The 22,350-nt window shown below is 47.1% G+C and overlaps 1 protein-coding gene across 5 annotated transcripts in view; it reads left to right on the top strand.

Moving 5' to 3' along the window:
* Positions 1 to 22,350, top strand: part of KLHL12 (kelch like family member 12) — a 32,254-nt gene that overhangs the window by 7,405 nt on the left and 2,499 nt on the right. For 2 of the 5 annotated variants that reach the window (XM_003130611.6, XM_084979446.1), the window contains 8 exons: positions 1,987 to 2,140; positions 3,491 to 3,708; positions 8,550 to 8,699; positions 11,930 to 12,044; positions 19,424 to 19,530; positions 20,269 to 20,464; positions 21,484 to 21,642; positions 21,938 to 22,036. In XM_003130611.6, coding sequence (XP_003130659.3) covers positions 1,987 to 2,140; positions 3,491 to 3,708; positions 8,550 to 8,699; positions 11,930 to 12,044; positions 19,424 to 19,530; positions 20,269 to 20,464; positions 21,484 to 21,642; positions 21,938 to 22,036 — 1,198 coding nt within the window. Of the gene's footprint in view, positions 1 to 1,049; positions 1,249 to 1,740; positions 2,141 to 3,490; positions 3,709 to 8,549; positions 9,155 to 11,646; positions 12,045 to 19,423; positions 19,531 to 20,268; positions 20,465 to 21,483; positions 21,643 to 21,937; positions 22,037 to 22,350 lie in introns of those variants that run through there. The other 3 variants (XM_084979447.1, XM_084979448.1, XM_084979449.1) reach the window with 3 other exon arrangements.

Here is a 22,350-nt window from a genome sequence, read left to right as displayed (position 1 = left end):
TACTGACTTTTTTTATTGTTAGAGATTTATTTTGTTGTTGGCTTTGGTAGAGAATACTTTTTGATTATTGTTCTGGCCTGACAAAAGAGTCACAGATGATAAAGACATTTAGTTCATAATAGAAGTACACTGGCATTTAGGGAGTAATTTGAATTTCTAAAGTAAAATTTTCATATGGTAATCAGTTTTCAGATAGTTTACTATCCTGTAAAATTGAAGAACTCCACCCTTAGATAAGCTGTTTTCTTTTTTTAATCTTTAAAATTTTTTATTTTTTATTTTTTTAACTCAATGAATTTTTTTTATATTTATACAACCATCATCATAATCCAGTTTTACAGCATTTCCATCCCAAACCCCAGCCCATCCCTCCCCCGCAACCTGTCTCCTTCGTAATCATAAGTTTTTTGAAGTCTGTGAGTCAACTTTTGTTCTGCAAAGAAGTTTATTGTTTCCTTTTTTAAGATTCCACGTATAAGTGACAGCATATGATGTTTGTGTCTCACTGTCTGACTGACTTCGCTTAGCATGATAATTTCTAGGTCCATCGGTGTTGCTGCAAATGGCATTAGCTAAACCATTTTCTATGATTATCTGGCCTCAGCTATACTCATGACTCCAAGGGTATAGTCAAGACTAAATATACCAGCAATAATTCAGTGTTCCCAAAATAGAGTCAACCCAGTATTTTGAAAAAGTACCAGACAATCCACTTGTCTTCAGTGGTACAGCAGAAGTCCCCTTAAGATGGCCCGCATGTGATCTAAGGACAAATAGCACAGTGCTGGCTCGTCCTGGAGGGTCTGGAGCTGCAACCCACAGGACCCTCTACAAGCATGAGATACAAGTGACCTTTGCGTTCTATCTTAAAAGCTCATGGACACTAGTGGTATGCTCATAGCACTTTTGGTTCTGTTCAGTGTTAAAAGCTGTATTTGTTTTTTGTGTTTTGTGGGGGTTTTTTTGCTTTTTAGGGCCGAACTCGCTGCATGTGGAGGTTCCCAGGCTAGGGGTCAAATCAGAGCTATAGCCACCGACCTACACCACAGCTCATGGCAATGCTGGATTCTTAACCCACTGAGCAAGGCCAGGGATCAAACCAGAAACCTCATGGTTCCTAGTTGGATTTGTTTCTGCTGCACCACAATGGGAACTCCGCAGATGTATTTGTCTTAATACGAAAGCAGTACTTTTTTTTTTTTTTTTTTTTTTTTTGTCTTTTTAGAGCTGCACTCACAGCATATGGAGGTTTCCAGGCTAGGGATCCAGTCGGAGCTACAGCTGCTGGCCTACGCCACAGCCACTGCAACGTGTGATCCGAGCCTCATCTGTGACCTACACCACAGCTCATGGCAATGCCAGATCCTTAACCCACTGAGCAAGGCCAGGGATTGAACCCACAACCTGATGGTTACTAGTCAGGTTCGTTAACCACTGAGCCACTACAGGAACTCCAAAAGCAGTACTTTAAATTAGTCACAAATAAAATCAATATTCCAAGAAGGCGTCACCTCTATATGCTCTTGGATTACAAATAGCTCCCCTTTGTTTGGAAAGCTACAAATATATGCCATATTTACTCTGTGTAAATCAAACAAAATAGACAATAATTTTTTTTAAGATGTGTATTCAGGGGAGTTCCCATTGTGACTCAGCATTAGTATCCATAAGGATGCGGGTTTGATCCCTGGCCTCGCTCAGTGGGTTAAGGATCTGGTATTGCTGTGAGCTGTGGTGTAGGTCACAGATGCAGCTCAGATCTGGCGTTGCTGTGGCTGTGGTGGAGGCTGGCAGCTGTAATTCCAGTTCAACCCCTAGCCTGAGAACCTCCATATGCCATGCATGTGGCCCTAAAAAGCAAAAAAAAAAAAAGATATGTGTATTCAGTTAATATTGTTAACCTCCTTTCAGGCTCTTGGTTGTGAGATTATGCCTTTATCGTGTGGAATTATAACCACCATGATTTCATACCCTTTGACCTTACAGCTTTCAGAAAAGGGGAAACCATACGTTGACATCCAAGGTCTAACCGCTTCCACCATGGAGATCCTGCTGGACTTCGTGTACACAGAAACTGTGCACGTGACAGTGGAGAATGTCCAAGAACTGCTTCCGGCAGCCTGCCTGCTTCAGCTGAAAGGTACAGATGCTAAAGTCGAAGTTGTTCATGCCCAGCTGGCCTGGGATGTTTAAAATCTGTGATGTAAACTTATTTGTGAAAATTAAGGAGACAGACGGGGGGGCCTCCTGTTTACTGTCCATGGCACAGAAGATCAGTTCTCAATCACAGTGTAGAGAAACTGTTCCAAATGTGAGTGTCTGGCACTTTAGGAGTAGGATTTCTTTTCTGTTTTTAGAAAAATGGAGGAAGGGATAATAGATGCATTTTCTTCGTCCAGGGACACAGTAGTCCTGCAAGAAACACAGGAAACTGGTAGGATTCACTGCCTCCTTGGACGGGAACTAGATGGCCAGGGGTAGGGAGGCTGGGGGACTACTACTCACATAAACCCTTCATACCTTTAATTTTTTTAACCACAACAATTTTCTGTTAAAAATTTAAATCGACCCACAAAGGAGTTCCTGTCGTGGCGCAGTGGTTAATGAATCCGACTAGGAACCACGAGGTTTCGGGTTCAGTCCCTGCCCTTGCTCAGTGGGTTAAGGATCCGGCGTTGCCGTGAGCTGTGGTGTAGGTTGCAGACGCGGCTCAGATCCCGCGTTGCTGTGGCTCTGGCGGAGGCCGGTGGCTCCAGCTCTGATGAGACCCCTAGCCTGGGAACCTCCATATGCTGCGGGAGCGGCCCAAGAAATAGCTAAAAAGACCAAAAATAAATAAATAAATAAATAAATAAATAAATCGACCCACAAAAATGAAAGTGTGGAGTTTTCGCAGGATTAGAAGTAGTCCCCCTTCCAGTTCCCAGTCTGTCTTTCTTAACCTCCAGTTCTGTTTCTGTTGTTTTCAGTTTTTAACACTTGATTGAAACAGTGTGAAGCTTTTGCATTAGTGTGCAGCTGTAAAATTAAGTTTATACTCTGAACTTTTCATCTAGAGAAATGCAGGAGTGTCATCTCTCAGTACCTCCTGTTTCTTTGACCAGAGTCTTTTAGTAAGTTTTCATGTGGAGTAGAAGTTAGGTGCACTAATTACAATTTACAGTTACAAATTACAGTTGGATTTACATCTTGATTCCTAAGAGTCTTGTCAGCATTTTTGTTTAATTATGGCAGTATCCGAGGTAGCAGTTTATCCTGCTGCACTTGTATTAATGCTGCAGCAGACCTGTGTAAAGAAGGCCTTGCCCAAGGCCACACAGTGCATAAGACAGAAATGGGATTTGAATTCCCTAAGCGTAGACTTTCAAGGCCGATATTTCAGTGTTGAACCAGGGTTCCTCTGATATCGTGTGGAGATGCTGTGATCACAGATTACAGGGTGGCCCACCCCAGGAAGTATCCTCAGGGGCTCGCTGTCTGTCTGTCCTAGGCGTGAAGCAAGCCTGCTGCGAGTTCTTGGAAAGCCAGCTGGACCCGTCTAACTGCCTGGGCATCAGGGACTTTGCCGAAACTCACAATTGCGTTGACCTGATGCAAGCAGCTGAGGTCTTTAGCCAGAAGCATTTTCCCGAAGTGGTGCAGCATGAAGAGTTCATTCTTCTGAGTCAAGGAGAGGTGGAAAAGCTCATCAAGTGCGATGAAATTCAGGTACAGACCTGGCGTGGTCTGATGCTTTGTTCAAGATGGGGCCCTAAAACCAGAAAACAGGGTGGAGTTACTGTGCTTCTGGTACAAGGCTTTTTTGTCATGGGTTTGTAGTGGCTCCAAGGTTACACTAATGCCCCTGAACCTATGTGCCAACTGTATTTGCATATTTATGAAACTTATGATCCTGGTGGTTAAGAAGCACTCTCAAACAGTGTGGAATAAGCAGAAATGGGAAGTGAAGCAGCTTTCGGTAGAACACTTCCATTTCCCCTGCAGTCATTGGCAAACATCGATTGAGAATATCTACTGTATAGCAACCACTGTGCCCAGAGCTGGAAGTCCAAGAGGCAGTAGGATGCAGTCCTGATTCCAGAGAATTCAGTGAAGTGACAGTTTCATGCCTATTCAGAGTGAGAAATCTACGTAGGGGAAAAGAAGAGTAAGCCTTCTGGGCTTAATTGAGATCAAAAAGGCAGTGGGTCAAAAAGGACAGGATGTGGAGTTCCCATTGTGGCTCAGCATTAACGAACCTGACTAGTAGCCATGGGGACACGGGTTTGATCGCTGGCCTCACTCATGGGTTAAGTATCCAGTGTTGTTGTGAGCTGTGGTGTAGGTCACCGACGAGGCTCTGATCTGACGTTGCTGTGGCTGTGGTGTAGGCCAGCGGCTGCAGCTCCAATTCAGCTCCTAGTCTGGGAACCTCCTTATGCCATGGGTGTGGCCCTCAGAAGACAGGAAAAAAAAAAAAAAAAAAAAAAGAATTTGAAAAAAAAGAAAGAAAAAAAATATTTTGGAAAGAATCGAAATTTGATTAATATTCTAAGTGCTATGGAAGGAGTTTGCTACTTAAAGACATTCTGTAATGCAATTCTATAAACAAGTGATTACTTCCTGATTTATTTTTTTAACACCAGGATTTTCAGGTAATAACAAATCAAATACATTTCTCATCAGCATTTTCTTGACACCTTTTCCTAATGAAGTTTCTCAGGGACACTGAAGGGGCACATTGGTGCCCTCGTTTCCGACTAGAGGAATGATTTCCACTATGATGCATGGTTTCACATAGGCCCAGAGGTGCTGCTCTGGCAAAGTCTGTGGAGCCAAGGGTTTGCTCTATTTTGTTCTCACCCTCACGGTGAGGGTGGGGGGAGAGTCTTTGTGCAGAATGCCAGGTGCAGGGGTAGAATGAGCATTCAGACGTGAGGCCCATTGTGCATGGTCATAAAATAGCATTGGTTCACTTATCAAATGTTTATTGAGTATGTAACTGTGTGCCCAGAACAGTTCTAGATGCTGGGGATCCAGTTATGGATAAAGCAGTCAAAAATCCCTGTGCCCTGGAGTTTCCATACTAATGGTACCATTCTTGGCATTTTTCATCTTAATTCTCAGAACGGTCTCCATTTTTCGTAGGAGGAGACTGATGCTGGGAGATTGGTCACCTACCCCAGCTAGGAAGTGGTGGGGCCAGGACTCACCTCGATGACAGCCTCTTAACAGGCAACTGAACTGGACACTGGACCTTTAACCCACTGCACCAGGCCAGGGATTGATTCCCAGACTCTGCAACAGCCGGAACCACAGCAGTTAGATCCATAACCCACTGTGCCACAGCAGGAACTCCCTCATTAGTTTGTTTCTATTTAACCAAGATCGCAGCAGCCATTTATTTTAAAATGTGTAGACTTTGGGATAACACTAGTTGGAACAGGGAGGGCAGATAACTGACCTATTCAGAAGCTGAGATGAACTCTGTTGTATAGTTTTTCTTAAGTGTCTGGTGAGACTGGCCTTTGCTTTCTTCCAGCACATGGCATTTGTTCCCTCTTTCATATACCAGCCAGAGTAGGAGCTAGATGTCTGACTCTCTTGCTGACACTGCCTCTCAGTAGTACTTAAAACAGTGGGAAACAGTAAGTCATATTATTTAAGACAACATGGGCTTTAGAAGAGTTCCCTTGTGGCTCAGCAGGTTAAGGATCTGGCGTTGCCATTGCTGTGGCTCTGGTTACAGCTGTGGTGCAGGTTTGGTCCCTGGCCCCACAGCTTCCATATGCAGTGGGCACAGCCAATAAAATAAACAAAAAATAACGTGGGCTTCAGAATCGCACTGGCGTTTAGGTTTGGCTAGGTGACGATACCTAACCACCCATCCTCAGTTTCTCTTGCATAAAGTGTAGGTAAGAGTTGTACTCACTACGCAGGCTGTTCTGAGCCTTAAATAAGAGTGACAGTGCTTGGTGCATAAAAGAATTCTCTCTGTGAAAATTTATTATGGGGAAATTTCTCTCAACAGTGAAGCATTAACATTGAGGGATTTTCCTCCCGGTTGAGCTCTCTGCAATTCTAGTTTATCCTGTCTTCGGAAAGATCAAGGGAGTTCCCATCGTGGCACAGTGGCTAACGAATCTGACTAGGAACCATGAGGTTGCGGGTTCGGCCCCTGGCCTTGCTCAGTGGGTTAAGGATCCAGCGTTGCCGTGAACTGTGGTGTAGGTTGCAGACACGGCTCAGATCCCGAGTTGCTGTGGCTGTGGTGTAGGCCAGCACCTACAGCTCCAATTAGACCCCTAGCCTGGGAACCCCCATATGCCGCAGGTGCAGCCCTAGAAAAGGCAAAAAGACAAAAAAAAAAAAAAAAAAAAGATCAAGGACCTCTGCTCAGGATTGAAATCCCCCTCCCTTGTTTTTGGCCTCGACTGCAGCATGCAAGAGTTCCCAGACCAGGGATTGAACTCACACCACAGCAGTGACAGTGCCAGATGGTTAACCCGCTGAACCACCAGTGGGTGAACTTCTGGAGGGGGGGAGAGCATTTTAAATTGGTATGTCTAATTTAAACCTAGAATGTGACAGAGTCTAGCATGCAGATGTTTAGAACTGTTAGCGCGTCGTCCTTGTCTTTAACAGATGTTTGTTTAAAACGCCATGGACCCCCTTCTGCACCCTTGCCTGCATTTCATCCACCAGCAGTCTGGGTTAGTTTAACCTCTCAAATTTCTGTCACCACTGCCATAGTGTAAGCATCAGATCCTTTTGCCTAATGGATCAGAGTGGCTTCTAACTGGTCTCCTGGCGCTTGGCCCTTCTAAACCATTCTACCCGTGGTTGTCAGAGTTATCTTTACAAAACACTGCTGTGATCATATTTGAGGCCTGCTTGAAGCCTTTAATGGCTTCCAGCTGCTCTTAGAGTAAAATCCAGTCCTCTGATGCTCTGTTTATTTCTCCAGCGTCATCTTTTTTGTACCATCCTTCCTTCACTGTCGCACTAGCCTCTTATTTCCCAAGCTGTCCAGTAGAATGCTCTGTGAAGACGGAATGGGTCAGTGGCCTCTAGCCACATGTGGCTACTGAGCACTTGAAATGTGGCCAGTGTGAGTGAGAAGCTGAATTTTACTTAGTGTGAATGCGAATAGCCACGCATGTGGCTCACAGCTCCTATATTGGATTGTGCAGTAATAGGGCTTTGCATGTGCTTTCTGTCTGCCATGGAGAACTCTCTTATTCCCTGTGGCTAATCCCTACTCACCCAGCGGATTTAAATCTATCACTTCTGCAGGGAGGCTTTCCCCGACCCATTAAGCTCAATGAAGAAGTCTCACGTTATTCTGTCTCAGAACCCCTGTGCTTTTCCTGTACGTATATCATGACAAAGTGGGGATGTTTGTTTTTCTGATGTAACAATTGTCTCTCTGTTTAAGAGAAAGGTTCATGTCTGATTTGCTCACCATTGTATAATTAGCACCCAGCACAATTCCTGGCACTTAGTAGATGTTTAGTAAATCCATCGAATGAGTGAATATTCTGGAACAGTTCCGTGTTTTCAGTTCTTGAGAAAAGTCCACAGAATGGTTTCTGTGTCTGGGCCCTGAGACCCTCTGAAGGGCAGCTCTCAGAGCAGACACACTCCAGGGCTGGCGGGAGAGACACAGGCCTGTTTTTGAGGTGTGGGCCTCGGGGAGGTCGTAGGTGTTATCCTAAGTGGTGCTCTTCTGGGGGCGTATGGGTGTTTTAGGGTGTGTCTGCCTTACCCATCTGTGGAATGCAGCTTAGACCTAAGTTCCCCAAATGATTAATGACGTATATCATCACAGACAGCACGTGCCTAATCCAGAGTAGCTCAAATACCAGTTGATGGCACTTGGAGGACTGAGCATTGCCTACTGTGTCAGAGGGAAGTTCCTGCTTCACAGGCTTGCCTGAGGAGTTGGGGAGCAAGCCTGAAGGTCCTTAGCCAACACCTGCAAATAAAAGTTATTTTAAGAGCCAGTCTTGGAGTTCCCATTGTGACGCAACAAAAACGAATCCGACTAGGAACCATGAGGTTGCAGGTTCGGTCCCTGGCCTCACTCAGTGGGTTAAGGATCCGGCATTGCTGTGGGCTGTGGTGTAGGATGGTGGCAACAGCTCCAATTAGACCCCTAGCCTGAGAACCTCCATATGCCTTGGGTGCGGTGCTAAAAGGACCAAAAAAAAAAAAAAAAAAGCCGGTTTGGGGGCAACAGATTCCCCCTCCTCCTCCTAAAGCTTCAGAAATGACCAGAAAAAACAATATCAAGAATGGGGAAAATTCTGACATAAAAGCTGATTTGTGACTGATTGTCTATTATGTACTATTGCTCTTAGATTTTTTTTTACCCAATTTGATTATAACCTTTTTCATGATACTAGCAAGTTGTGTCTGAAAGGATTTGTTTTCCCAAGAGCCTGGCTGTTTCTGGAAGATGGGAAGTGGCGGGTCGGGAAGGAACGAGAAGGTCGGCGGGGTTACTTGTTGAGACTTGAGACGACAGGAAGGGTGGAGGAGGCCCTGATGGTCCTGCACGCTCACAGGTGGATTCTGAAGAGCCGGTCTTCGAGGCCGTCATCAACTGGGTGAAGCACGCCAAGAGGGAGCGGGAGGAGTGCCTGCCGGACCTGCTGCAGTACGTGCGCATGCCCCTGCTGACCCCCAGGTACATCACGGACGTCATAGATGCCGAGGTGAGTCCCACAGGGGCCTGGGGCCTGAGCCCCTGGTGTCTCCTGTAGCCTCAGGTCGAGTATGAAAGCTGGCCATTCACAAGTTGGTGCAGGATCTCCCGGTGGCACTTCCAGGTGTGCCAGAGAGTCTGCGGGCAGTTGCTTGGCAAGTCGGGCTCCTGGTGAAGATGAAAGTCTATGGTTGAAGTTACTTTTGTGTTTTGTCATCTTTTTGTTTTACGTGCCCCTCGGTGTTTTGCATAAGCAACATCAGATGATAAGTTTTGTCCCCGTCCTGGGAGTTCCCGTCATGGTTCAGTGGAAGTGAATCTGACTAGTATCTATGAGAACACAGGTTCGACCCCTGGCCTCGCTCAGGGGGTTAATGACCTGGCATTGCAGTGAGCTGTGGTGTAGATCGCAGATGCGGCTTGGATCTGGCGTTGCTGTGACGTAGGCCAGTGGCCACAGCTCCAGTGGGACCCCTAGCCTGGGAACCTCCACATGCAGTTGGTGTGGCCCTTAAAAAAAAATTTTCCCCTCCCTATTAAACATAAATTGTTCCAAATTTCCCTGGAAAAGGTGTTTCGCTTATTGAGTCTCCTTATTTTTGACCTCTGGTGAGGCCAACATGAAAGGAGTTGGACGCATTTAATATCAACTTGAGTCACGTTGTATTTAGAGGTTTTCCTCCAACCTGAGTTCTTGGTGGTACTTTTCCTAACTTTTACATGTGTATTCCCTGGACTATGCCTGAGGACTGCTTTATAACTCATGGATGAGGCCCTTCTTCTGGCCTAGCCCCAGGTCTCTTTGGAAATTAATGACACAGTTTTTCAGTCATTCTCATTGGTAGCATTGCAGGCTGGTTAGTGTCACATCTCGAACTCTCTCCCTCCTGTTTGTAATTTCTTCCTTACAGTCCGTTGATTCAGCTTTCCTGTCTATTTCCTTACACTGTGGTTAGGAGCCAGGCTCTGGAGCCCGACTCAGGGGACCAGAATCCCAAACTCAGCACTTCCCCTGCACTGAAGGAACCTGACCTCATTTGCTTTCTCTTCTGGGAGCTCCCGCTAGGGCCTCAGTGGCCGAGCCCAAGCATAAGTCAGAGGGCAAAGGCACTCGTGACACAGGTCCTGTAGGGCTATCTTCTGAGCCAGAAAACAGGATGGCACGGGTGCCAGGGGCCCTGGAGCAGCAGGCGGGAGACATCCAGTGCAGGCTGTGTCAGAAAGAGACGAGTGTCGTGACAATGCTGTGTGCCTTGGGGAGGTTGTTTAAGACAAGATTTACTTCTTCCTGCCCTCCCAGATAATGATGGAAGCCTCTTGGTTTTCCCTGAAAAGTTTGATTAGCTATGATGTATATGCGTAATCACTGGAAGTATGTACAAACCAACTAATAAATGTAGTTACCTGCAAGTCTCCAGGTGGATGGGCAATATGTCAGGTATATCTCTTTTATAATTTGATTTATAAGCCATGTAATGTCTATTCAAAAAAAAATTTTTTTGGAGTTCCCATCGTGGCACAGTGGCTAACGAATCTGACTAGGAACCATGAGGTTGCAGGTTCGATCCCTGGCCTTGCTCAGTGGGTTAAGGATCCGGTGTTGCCGTGACCTGTGGTGTAGTTCGCAGACGCAGCTCAGATCCTGCGTTGCTGTGGCTCTGGGGTAGGCCAGTGCCTACAGCTCCGATTTGACCCCTAGCCTGGGAACCTCCATATGCCAAGGGATCGGCACTAGAAAAGGCAAAATGACAAAACAAAAAAAAAACAAAACATTTTTTTAATCATTTTTGGAAACCCACAGCATGATTATTACCAGCAGCTCTCCTAGAACCACAGAGTTTCAAAAACTGGTTTTCTGTATTAAGAAGTTAATTCTAGGAGTTCCCGTCATGACGCAGTGGTTAACGAATCCAACTAGGAACCATGAGGTGGCGGGTTCGATCCTTGGCCTTGCTCAGTGGGTTACCAATCCAGCGTTGCCGTGAGCTGTGGTGTAGGTTGCAGACGCGGCTCGGATCCAGCGTTGCTGTGGCTCTGGCATAGGCCGGTGGCTACGGCTCCAATTAGACCCCTAGCCTGGGAAACTCCACATGCTGCGGGAGCGACCCCAGAAAAAGGCAAAAAGACAAAAAAAAAAAAAAAAGTTAATTCTTGGCGTTCCCACTGTGGCACATCAAGTTAAGGATCTGGCATTGTCTCTGTGGTGGCACGGGTTTGATTCCCCAGCCCAGCACAGTGGGTAAAGGATCTGGCATTGCAGCAGCTGAAGCGTAGGTTGTAGCTGTGGTTCGGATTCTACCCCTAACCCAGGTACTTCCATATGCCTCTGCGTGGCCAAAAAAAAAAAGTTATTTTTTCTTAGGGCTGCACCTGTGGCATATGGAAGTTCCTGGGCTAGGGGTCAAATCAGAACTGCAACTGCCAGCCTACCCCACAGCCACAGCAACACCAGATCCGAGCCTCATCTTCAATCTACGCCGCAGCTTATGGTAATGACGGATCCTTAACCCAATGAGAAAGGCCAGGGATTGAACCCACCTCTTCCTGGATAGTAGCCAGGTTCTTAGCCCACTGAGCCACATGGGAACTCCCCCAAAGAAGTTAATTCGTTTAGTTTCTTTCTTTTTTTTGTCTTTTTGCTATTTCTTGGGATGCTCCCGAGGCATATGGAGGTTCCCAGGCTAGGGGTCAAATCAGAGCCACAGCTGCTGGCCTATGCCAGAGCCACAGCAACTCGGGATCCGAGCTGCGTCTGCAACCTACACCACAGCTTGTGGCAATGCCAGATCGTCAACCCACTGAGCAAGGACGGGGACCAAACCCGCCACCTCATGGTTCCTAGTCGGATTCGTTAACCACTGCGCCACGACGGGAACTCCCGAAGTTAATTCCTTTAAAGATTTTTTTTTATTTTTTGTCTTTTTAGGGCTGCACCCCAGGCAAATGGAGGTTCCCAGGCTAGGGATCCAATTGGAGCTGTAACCGCCGGCCTACACCACAACCACAGCAACATGGGATCCAAGCCGCCTCTGTGACCTATACCACAGCTCATGGCAATGCTGGATCCTTTACCCACTGAGCGAGGCCAGGAGTCGAACCGGTGTCCTCATGGATGCTACTTGGGTTCGTTAATCACTGTGCCAGGACAGGAACTCCCAAAGAAGTTAATTCTTTCTCTGTGCCATTTGCGCTTTACCAGAGGTGGCCCTGTGACTCACTCCCCTGTCTGTTGTGTTTCAGCCTTTCATCCGCTGTAGCTTACAGTGCAGGGACCTCGTGGATGAAGCAAAGAAGTTTCATCTGAGGCCTGAGCTGCGCAGTCAGATGCAGGGACCCCGGACAAGGGCTCGTCTAGGTAAGGGGGCATCTCGGCAGAATAAGGGGTAATTTTCAACTACCCCTTTCCAGGTGACATGATGTGGTTGAAGAGAACACTCTGGAATAATCAAATGCCATTTCAGACCTCTTTCTAATCTTGTATTGATCATCTTGAACAAGTCAGTTAACCACCCTGAGCCTTCTTTCCTATAAACCACCTTACCTATTTCCCAGTACTATTTGGGAAATTAATGAGATAAAGTGTGTGAAGGAGCTTTATAAGTGGGCAGGTGTTATGCAGTTTAAGTTATAATCTTTATTTCCGTATATTTTTTTTTTTTTTGTCTTTTTGTTGTTATTGTTGTTGTTGTTGTTGTTGTTGCTATTTCTTGGGCCGCTCCCGCGGCATATGGAGGTTCCCAGGCTAGGGGTCTAATCGGAGCTGTAGCCACTGGCCTACGCCAGAGCCACAGCAACGCGGGATCCGAGCCGCGTCTGCAACCTACACCACAGCTCACGGCAACGCCGGATCGCTAACCCACTGAGCAAGGGCAGGGACCGAACCCGAAACCTCATGGTTCCTAGTCGGATTCGTTAACCACTGCGCCAGGACGGGAACTCCTATTTCCGTATATTTAGAGTGCATGAGTTAGAAATGCTCTCAGGTGCTGTGTAGTAAACAGTATGCTCCCTCCACCTTGCCCCTCCCCAGGTGGGGAGAGAAGACGATGGGAGATATCGGTGCAGGGCGCAGTAGGCAGTGCAGGGTGCGGTAGGAGTGCAGGGTGCAGTAGGGGAGCAAGATGCAGTAGGGAGTGCAGGGTGCAGTAGGAGATCAGGGTGCAGTAGGGAGCGCAGGGTGCAATAGGTGTGCGGGGTGCAGTAGGGGAGCAGGGTGCAGTGGGGAGTGCAGGGTGCAGTAGGGGAGTGCAGGGTGCAGTAGGGGAGTGCAGGGTGCAATAGAGGAGTGCAGGGTGCAGTAGGAGTGCGGGGTGCAGTAGGGGAGTGCAGGGTGCTGTAGGCAGTGTAGGGTGCAGTAGAGAGTGTAGGGTGCAGTGGGCAGTACAGGGTGCGGTGGGGTGCAGCGTTCAGTAGGAGTGCAGTATGCTCGGGAGCACAGGGTTTGGTCTGTGCCGTGCAGCAGTAAGAGCCTGGACGCTGGAGCCAGGCTGTGTGGGTGTGCATCCCCATTTACCACCTCCCGGGCTCTTTAGCTTTGTGGGAAACTTAACCTTTCTGTGCTCCAGTTGCCTCCCCTGTAAAGCAGGGGTCATCAAAGCTCCTACCTTGAAGGCTGTTATGAAGAGCAAATGAAAGTGCCTCAGAAACAAATCCAACTGGGAACCTTGAGGATTCAGGTTCGATCCCTGGCCTTGATCAGTGGGTTAAGAATCCGGCGTTGCTGTGAGCTGGGGTGTAGGTCGCAGACTCCACTCAGATCTGGCATTGCTGTGTCTGTGGTACAGGCTGCAGCTGTAGCTCCAATTCAACCCATAGCCTGGGAACTTCAATATGCTGCCAGTGCAGCCCTAAAAAAGTCTTAGAACAGTTCTTGGCACCTCAGTGCTGTGGACGTTAGCTCTTGTTTTAGCAGACGGACCTAGGTTCAAATCCCAGCCCAACCAGTGACTGGTGTGCATGAGCCCAGGTAGAATGTCCATTCTTCTGAGCCAGTCTGTGCTCCTGCCTCTGAAGTCAGGACGCTGAGGTCTTATCACTCTGCTTGTTGCAGAGGCCGTGACATCACCGTGAGAGGTGCTGCACTCAGAAGTTGCCTCGCTTCCGTTTCCTCTCCTCGCTATTCCACTGTCCAAAGATCCTAGATATTGTTTGTAACAGCATTTTGTAGGTTATAAGTTATCTATGTATATGGGGTGGTATTTTGTTTTTATTATTTTCTATTTTTGCGCTCAGCTGACAGTAGATTTATGCAAATTAAGGTGTTAATCATTAAGCCTCTCATTAATAGATTTAAGTAGAATGGTGGTTTATCTCCTATGTTTTAATGTCATAATTAATATATGTCAGTGTGGAAATTTTAGAAATACAGAGTAGCAAAAAATAAATAAGAGGCGTTCCCGTCGTGGTTCAGTGACTACCGAGCCTGACTAGTATCCATGAGGACACGGGTTTGATCCCTGGCCTTGCTCAGTGGATTAGGGGTCTGGCGTTGCTGTGAGCTGTGGTGTAGGTCGCAAATGTGGCTCAGATCTGGCGTTGCTGTGGCTGTGATGTAGGGCAGCAGTTACAGTTCTGGTTCGACCCCTAGTCTGGGAACCTCCATATGCATGGGTACGACCCTAAAAAGACGGAAAAATAATTTTTTTATTAAATATGCTCGAGGGTTCGGTCCCTGCCCTTGCTCAGTGGGTTAACGATCCGGCGTTGCCGTGAGCTGTGGTGTAGGTTGCAGACGCGGCTCGGATCCCGCGTTGCTGTGGCTCTGGCGTAGGCCAGTGGCTACAGCTCCGATTAGACCCCTAGCCTGGGAACCTCCATATGCCGCGGAAGCGGCCCAAGAGATAGCAGCAACAACAACAACAACAACAACAAAAGACAAAAAGACAAAAAAAAAAAATAAAAATAAAATAAAATATGCATACCCTGTATATCTCACCTCTTTATATCTGTTCTTTTTTTTTTTCTTTCTTCTTTCTTTCTTTTTTTTTTTTTTTTTGCTTTTTAGGGCCACATACACGGCATATGGAGGTTCCCACATGAACCTGTGATGTAGTGGAGGGAATCTGGCACTGGGTGATGAGACGATTTTTACACCCAGTTCTATCATTTACTTGCTGTTTGAACTTGGCAGTCCTATAACTTTTCTGGGTTTCCATGTCTTCTTTTCTATATCAAAGGAGTTATGTTCAATTACTAAGGTTCTTTCCAACGCAGAAGATACAGGTGTTTTGTTTTGTTTCGTTTTGTTTTTGTTTTTCCTTTTTAGGGCTGCACCCACAGCATATGAAAGTTCCCAGGCTAGGGGTCAAATCAGAGCTGCAGCTGCCAGCCTGCACCACAGCCACAGCAACGCACACTGACACCCTGTCCACATGCATCTGTGGACACAGAGTTACCACGTTTCCTGGGAAACTTTCAGCCAACAGAAGTGCTGCCGGCCGGCAGGGTTTTGAAATTACAACTGAAAATCAGTGGAATTTTTTGGAATGTGTGAAGCATGGAAAACACCATCAGCTCTTGTGGGGTTTTCTCACACTAGCGTCATGTGCACCTGTGCAGGGAGGTAACGATTGGGTAGGATTGTCTCACCTGCTCTGTTCAAGTCAGAGGGAGAGAAGAGGTGGGGGGGAAAGGGGCAGGTAGGGGGAAGTGCTGTCAAGAAAGGCCCTAGCCTCTCCCAGCTTGAAGGAATTTTGTGTGCAAATAAAATTAGCATCATGTGAAAGGGCCCTTTGTTCAAATGCTTTGTTCTAAAAAGAGATGACTGCTCACCTTAGCAAAGGATCTACTTATACTATATGGCAGGTGCCCTTTTGGAAGAGGAGGTTAAACTCCGTGGTTTATATGGAGGTTGTTAAGAATCTCGAACATACATCAAAAACAATATTAGGAGCTCCTGCTGTGCCACAGCGGGATCAGCGGCGTCTTGGGAGTGCTGGGTCACAGGTTCAGTCCCCAGCCCAGCACAATGGGTTAAGGATCTGGCACTGCCACAGGTGCAGCTTAGTTTGCAGTTCTGATGCCCAGAGCTCCATGTGCTGCAGGGAGGCCAAAAAAAAAAAAAAAAAGAAAGAAAGAAAGAAACATTATAAGGACTCCCTCATAACCATCACCCAGTTTCAGCAATTATCACCTCATGACCTGTTTTGAAGCAAATCCCAGAAGCAAATTCCATCCATATGCTTTTGTGTGTATCTCTAAAAAATAAGGAACTATTTTTGGCCATGCCCACAGCATACAGAAGTTTCAGGACCAGGAATCAAACCCAAGCCACAGCAGTGACCTGACCCATGGCAGTGACAACACTGGATCTTTAACCCACTGAGCCACCAGTGTTTTTTAATGGATCCAAAAGGCCATTATCACTCTTTAAAGAAACATAACCAGAGTTCCCATCATGGCTCAGCGGAAACGAATCTGACTAGTATCCTTGAGGACACAGGTTTGATCCCTGGTCTCGCTCAGTGGGTTAAGGATCCAGTGTTGCCATGAGCTGTGGTGTAGGTCACAGGCATGGCTCAGATCTGGCATTGCTGTGGCTCCGAATTGACCCCTAGCCTGGGAACCTCCATATGCCACGGGTGCAGCCCTAAAAAGACAGGAAAAAAAAGAAAAAACACACAACCAATTCTTGGGGTGGGGCTGGGGAATGGGGCTTGGTTGATAAATTTATTACCATCTTTGTCTGAAAAATCTTCATTGAAAATAGTGGTTTGGTTCGTTAAATCTCAGCAACCCATTCCTGAGCTCTAAGGAAGCTTGCCTTCCTCTGAGCCAGCTGCTGATCTTTCTTCTGGGCAAGTGACATTTTGGGACGAGTCCACCTCTTCTTTTTAACTTCTTTCTTGGGCTTCTTTTCATACACTGGATTCTTTTGTATTGCAACATTTCTTATCCATTTCCTCCATCACATCTGGAGTTATGTTCTTTATATATTGAGAGACCTGTTTCTTATAAGCATCCTCATCTTCTTCAGTCAGGTAACACATAAAATCTGCAACGTTCTACCCCGTGATGTGCTCTTGGTATACCTGAGTATTGAATTCTTTGCTTTTCTGAGTCACAACCAGGTAACTGTTTGGTACAGTAAGGGATGGATGTGCCTACATCTACAGCCCCCTTCAGGGCCCCCAAAACTTTATTTCCTGTAGTCGTCCTGGCATCCAAATAACAGGTGATGGAGTTCCCGTCGTGGCGCAGTGGTTAACGAATCCGACTAGGAACCATGAGGTTGCGGGTTCGGTCCCTGCCCTTGCTCAGTGGGTTAACGATCCGGCGTTGCCGTGAGCTGTGGTGTAGGTTGCAGACGCGGCTCGGATCCTGCGTTGCTGTGGCCCTGGCATAGGCCGGTGGCTACAGCTCCGATTGGACCTCTAGCCTGGGAACCTCCATATGCCACAGGAGCGGCCCAAGAAATAGCAAAAAAAAAAAAAAAAAGAAAGACAAATAACAGGTGAAGACAACAGGTTGACCACATTGTCCTCATCTGCAGTCACCTCGACCTGGCCTTCACAAACCTTGTCCACACCAAACCTATGAAGAAGCCTACAGGCCAGCCGCAGGCCCGTACAGTGTGCTTCGCCATCATTTGTCAGGCCAAGCTTCGCACTGTACTTTAGGAGTCCGTGAGCATAAGCTGCGTACACTGTCCTGTCTCCTTCCCTATGCACGTAAGCAGTCTGACAAACCATATCTCTGTTGGTTACACGAACTCTTACACTGTAATTCAGTGTGTTGTACTTATTTTTATCTTGGATGACCAATCGTTTCCAAGCAGACTGGTCAGTTTTACTCTCTCATCTTCTTGTAAATTTCACTTGGTACTTCTTGAAGTAGGTCTTATTCTTTCTTTTTTTTTTTTTTGTTTTTTTTTTTGTCTTTTCTAAGGCCATACCCACGGCACATGGAGGTTCCCAGGCTAAGTGGCTAATCAGATCTGTAGCCACCAGCCTACGCCACAGCCACAGCAACTCAGGATCCGAGCCGTGTCTGCGACCTACACCACAGCTCACGGCAATGCCGGATCCTTAACCCACTGAGCAAGACCAGGGATCAAACCCACAACCTCATGGTTCCTAGTTGGATTGGTTAACCACTGAGCCATGACGGGAACTCCAGTAGGTCTTATTCTTGACAACTTTTACAAACCCCGTCCTGCAGAACTGAACTCCAAATCAGCGGCTCACCGCAGAGCAGCAGGTCCAGCCCCACTTCCGGGTAGAAAAGGGCCACACAACCAATTCCTTATCATCATCACATATCAAGTATGTGTTCACATATCCTCAGTTTTCCCATAATTTACTTTTCTTTGTTTTTGAGCACTTTATTGCCCCATTCAGGCTCCACACAGTCCACACGCTGCATTGAGTTTATGTGTCTCTCTAGTCTCTTTTAATTCATAGGGTTTTTCCCGCTTGCTCTGGTTTTTCCTTGCATTTTGTTGAAGAAACCTGTAGAGTTTCCCACACTCTAGATTCTGATTGCATCCAAGTAACTTTGTCCAAAGTTCTCACATCCCCCGTTATTTCCTGTAAACTGGTGGTTAGACTAGACGCTTGATAAGATTCAGCCTCATTTTTTTTGTCAAGGTGATGGTGGTGTGCTTCCTGCTGAGCATCACAAAACAGCATGTTAACTTCCCCTGAGAGCTGTCGGAGCCATGACTTCATTAGGGCTTCTCTGTATTCTTGTCAGTTTAAAGGTACTACATTTGCAGAGTTCCCCTTATGGCTCAGTGGTTAACGAATCCGGCTAGGAACCATAAGGGTGTGGGTTCGATCCCTAGCCTTGCTCAGTGGGTTAATAAGGATTCAGCGTTGCCATGAGCTGTGGTGTAGGTCGCGCAGACAGCTCCGATCCTGCGTTGCTGTTATTCTGGTGTCGGCCAGCGGCTACAGCTCCTATTGGACCTAGCCTGGGAACCTCCATATGCCTCGGGAGCAGCCCTAGAAAAGGCAAAAAGACAAAAATAAATAAATAAAAAAATAAAGGTACTACATTTGCTGTTTGGGAGTCCAGGTCAGTTAAATGCCCTCCTGGTGAAAGAATTGCCTGAAAAGCCACAGCCAACTGTTCTCCCCCTGAGGCCTCATAGAGCAGATTTCCTCAAAAGAAATCCTGCCACAGTAACATTAGGCAGATAAATCCTCGAGGGGGAGGTGAAGCGATCAAAGCTGTAAAAATGTCTTCTTTGGGGAAATAGTAGAAAAAGACTCCCTTTAAAAGCCTATTCTTACAGTTACCTGGCAGTTTTGCTGAATTGGCAGGAAACATAGTCCTTTGGTAGGCTAACTTGGAAAAAAATAAAACTTCATGGAAAAGATGTTTTAAATCTGTCATTTGTTCCTAAGCCACAACCCTCAACTTCTGGGGACAAGCCTAGGAGAGCATTCTTTGCCACTACAGACACTGTATTTTGAGTGTTACAGGCAGGAAGGGCAGAGGGCTCCTCCAGCCGGCACCTGGAGCCTGTGTGAAGTCAGCCAGTCCCCTGGATGGGTTGGGGTAGTGTATGTGCAGGCTTATCCTCTGGAGTCTTCATGTTGTCCAGAAATTTAAATTTCACAGATGCATTTTCCTTGGGAGTAGATGATTTCCTATTAGACAGTCTCTGGTTCACATTGCCTCTCCAGGCTGCATGAAACAAGACATCCTAGAACTTTCTGCTCCTCCCCCCCCAGAAGGCGTTCTCCAGCAGCCATGTGAAGTGACCTCCCCCGTCTCTCTCGTCCTCAGGAGCCAATGAAGTGCTTCTGGTGGTCGGGGGCTTCGGAAGCCAGCAGTCTCCCATCGACGTGGTAGAGAAGTATGACCCCAAAACTCAGGAGTGGAGCTTTTTGCCAGTAAGTACTGATGGAAACAGGTGTGGAAAATGCACTTCAGTGTCCACCCCTGACTCCAGATCATCACTAATCCAGCCCTAAAAGTGGCAAAGCCCCGTAACAGTGTGACGTTCCTGACAGCAGTGTCGTGCACACCATTGGTAGTCAGTATTAGTTATTGACTGATTAGATGTCAGAAATACTAATGGCCCTGTGTCACACGAAACTCAGCTGGCCACCACTGTTTCCACACCTTCCTGGGCTGTCTGTACCTCCCAGGCTGTTCCACTGGTCACGCCCTGTTAACCTGAACTCAGTGTTAAATTGGGTGAAACTGGTGTGCACTGGAACTCAGAAGCTGTCTCTCTTTCCCTTGGTATGTCTCTGTCTCAGCGCTGAATGAACAGTAATAATTCTGAGAAAACATGGAGATCTTTTGATCAGTTCTCCTAACTTTTTGGGTCTGGATCCTGGCCCTTAGCTAGCAGTGTAGTAATACTTTCCCACTTTATGGAAGGATGTCGGTCATTAGCCAAGTGCCTCATGGAACAGCAGGGACTCATACTGGATAACGGAAAGACGTGAGGTCCTGGAAGCATTAGAGGCAAATGGACAGGAGGATGAACCTCTGCTCAGAAGGCTTCATGGTGACAGGCGAAGAAGCAAAAATGTAGACAAAAGCGGGAAGGACAGCAAAAGGTGAGGCTGAGACTCGAGTGACTGGAACAACAGAGGTCCCTCTTCTCTCCTGACCCTCAGAGCATCACTCGGAAGAGACGCTACGTGGCCTCGGTGTCCCTTCACGACCGGATCTATGTGATTGGTGGCTATGACGGCCGTTCCCGCCTCAGTTCGGTGGAATGCCTAGACTACACGGCAGATGAGGACGGGGTCTGGTATTCTGTGGCCCCTATGAATGTCCGACGGGGCCTGGCTGGAGCCACCACCCTAGGAGGTAGGCTGGAGCACAGGGCAGTGTTTGCATTTTGGGGTGGCTGGATCGGGGTTCCTACATCTCCATGAAAGGTGGAGGTTGCTGATAAGGTCAGAACGGCCTCTCTACTTTCGGAAATGCTCATGGGTGTTCAGCACTGATGACGAAGTTGGGAAATTGAGTTCCAGTGTGCTGAGTGGAGAATTGGCGCTAGTTGTGTTTTTGCCAACTCCTTCTGGTCTTGGAATGTGTTTCAAGATTGCATCTTACCCCATTCTTTTTACATGTCTTGATTATGCTGTCCTCTTTTTAAAAAGGCTTAATTGGGGAGTTCCCATAGCGGCCTAGCAGTTAACAGACCTGACTGGCATCCATGAGGATTCAGGTTCAATCCCTGGCCTTGCTCAGTGGGTTAAGGATCTGGCATTGCCGTGAGCTGTGGTGTAGGTTGCAGACGCGGCTCGGATCCCGCGTTGCTGTGGCTGTGGCGTAGGCTGGCAGCTGCAGCTCCAATTTGACCCCTAGCCTGGGAACCTCCATATGCCACAGGTACGGCCCTAAAAAAGAGAGAAAGACAAAAAAAAAAAAGGCTTAATTGACTTATCTTGTAAAAAACACTTGCTTTTGCTCCCAGATATTTGAACGAGTTTTGGGAGATTTGTAAAGAAAAAGAGTTTAGCATTGAGAACTTTGTCTAGATACTCATGTTGCAACAGAAGAAAGGGTGGGGGAAAAAATGTAATTGTAATGTATACATGTAAGGATAACCTGACCCCCTTGCTGTAGTGGGAAAATAAAAAAAAATATATATTAAAAAAAAAAAAAAAAGAGTTCTTTGAGGATTCCCTCCGTGGCGCAGTGGGTTAAGGATCCAGTGTTGCTGCAGCTGTGGTGTAAGTTGAAGCTCCAGCTTGGATTCGATCCAAGCCCAGTGAACTTCCATATGCCACAGGGGCAGCCAATAAAGAAAAAAATAAAAGAGTTCTTAGAAATCTCTCATTCTCTGATGCTCTGTGACTCATCTTGTTCATTTTGAGCAGATATGATCTATGTCTCTGGGGGCTTTGACGGCAGCCGGCGTCACACCAGCATGGAGCGCTATGACCCAAACATTGACCAGTGGAGCATGCTGGGAGACATGCAGACGGCCCGGGAGGGCGCTGGCCTCGTGGTGGCCAGCGGGGTGATCTACTGTCTAGGTATTCCGGCTGGGACACAGGGCGGGGACTGCTGGATGGTGGGCTCGGGCTGGGGTCCCTCTTCCCAGAATTAAGTTTATAGACTTCTTTCAACTAACACCCAGTCTCTCCCAAGATATTTCTCACTAGCTGGAATTCTCCTTTCCAGGGAAGCAGAAAACGGGGGATTGTCAGAGTTCTCACTGGACTGTTGGAACCCTGAGGGAGAGCTGGAATTAAAAGAATTAGTTGAAACACTCAAGAAAGGCAGGCTGGGAATGGGCGCTTCTGGAGTAGTCTCTGCTTTGTCTTTCAGGAGGATATGATGGTTTGAATATCTTAAACTCAGTTGAGAAGTATGATCCCCACACAGGACACTGGACTAATGTTACACCAATGGCCACCAAGCGCTCTGGTAAGACCAGTCAGCTCTGAGGGGCAACAGACAGTTGTCAGAGCTTTGCGTGAGCGGGGGTGCAGCCACCAGCCCCAGCATCGTGCCAGAGCTGGGCCGCTTCTTCACTGCAGACCTAGCTCTCCTGTTCACCTGTTTTCTCCAAATACAGTGAGAATAAAGACAGCCTAGATGTTCCCGTTGTGGCTCGGTGGTAATGAACCTGACTAGTATCCATGAGGACACAGGTTCGATCCCTGGCCTCACTCAGTGAGTTGAGGATCTGGCGTTGTAGTGTAGGTCGCAGTCACAGCTTGGATCCCACGTTGCTGTGG

This window comes from Sus scrofa, chromosome 10 (assembly GCF_054392235.1).
Source record: "Sus scrofa isolate SSC_HxYL_T2T_F1_AM1 chromosome 10, Sscrofa_HxYL_maternal_Yorkshire_Landrace_v2.0, whole genome shotgun sequence".
Taxonomy (NCBI): domain Eukaryota; kingdom Metazoa; phylum Chordata; class Mammalia; order Artiodactyla; family Suidae; genus Sus; species Sus scrofa.
The sequence above is the reverse complement of the archived record's forward strand: the minus strand, read 5'-3'. Positions and strand labels throughout refer to the sequence as shown.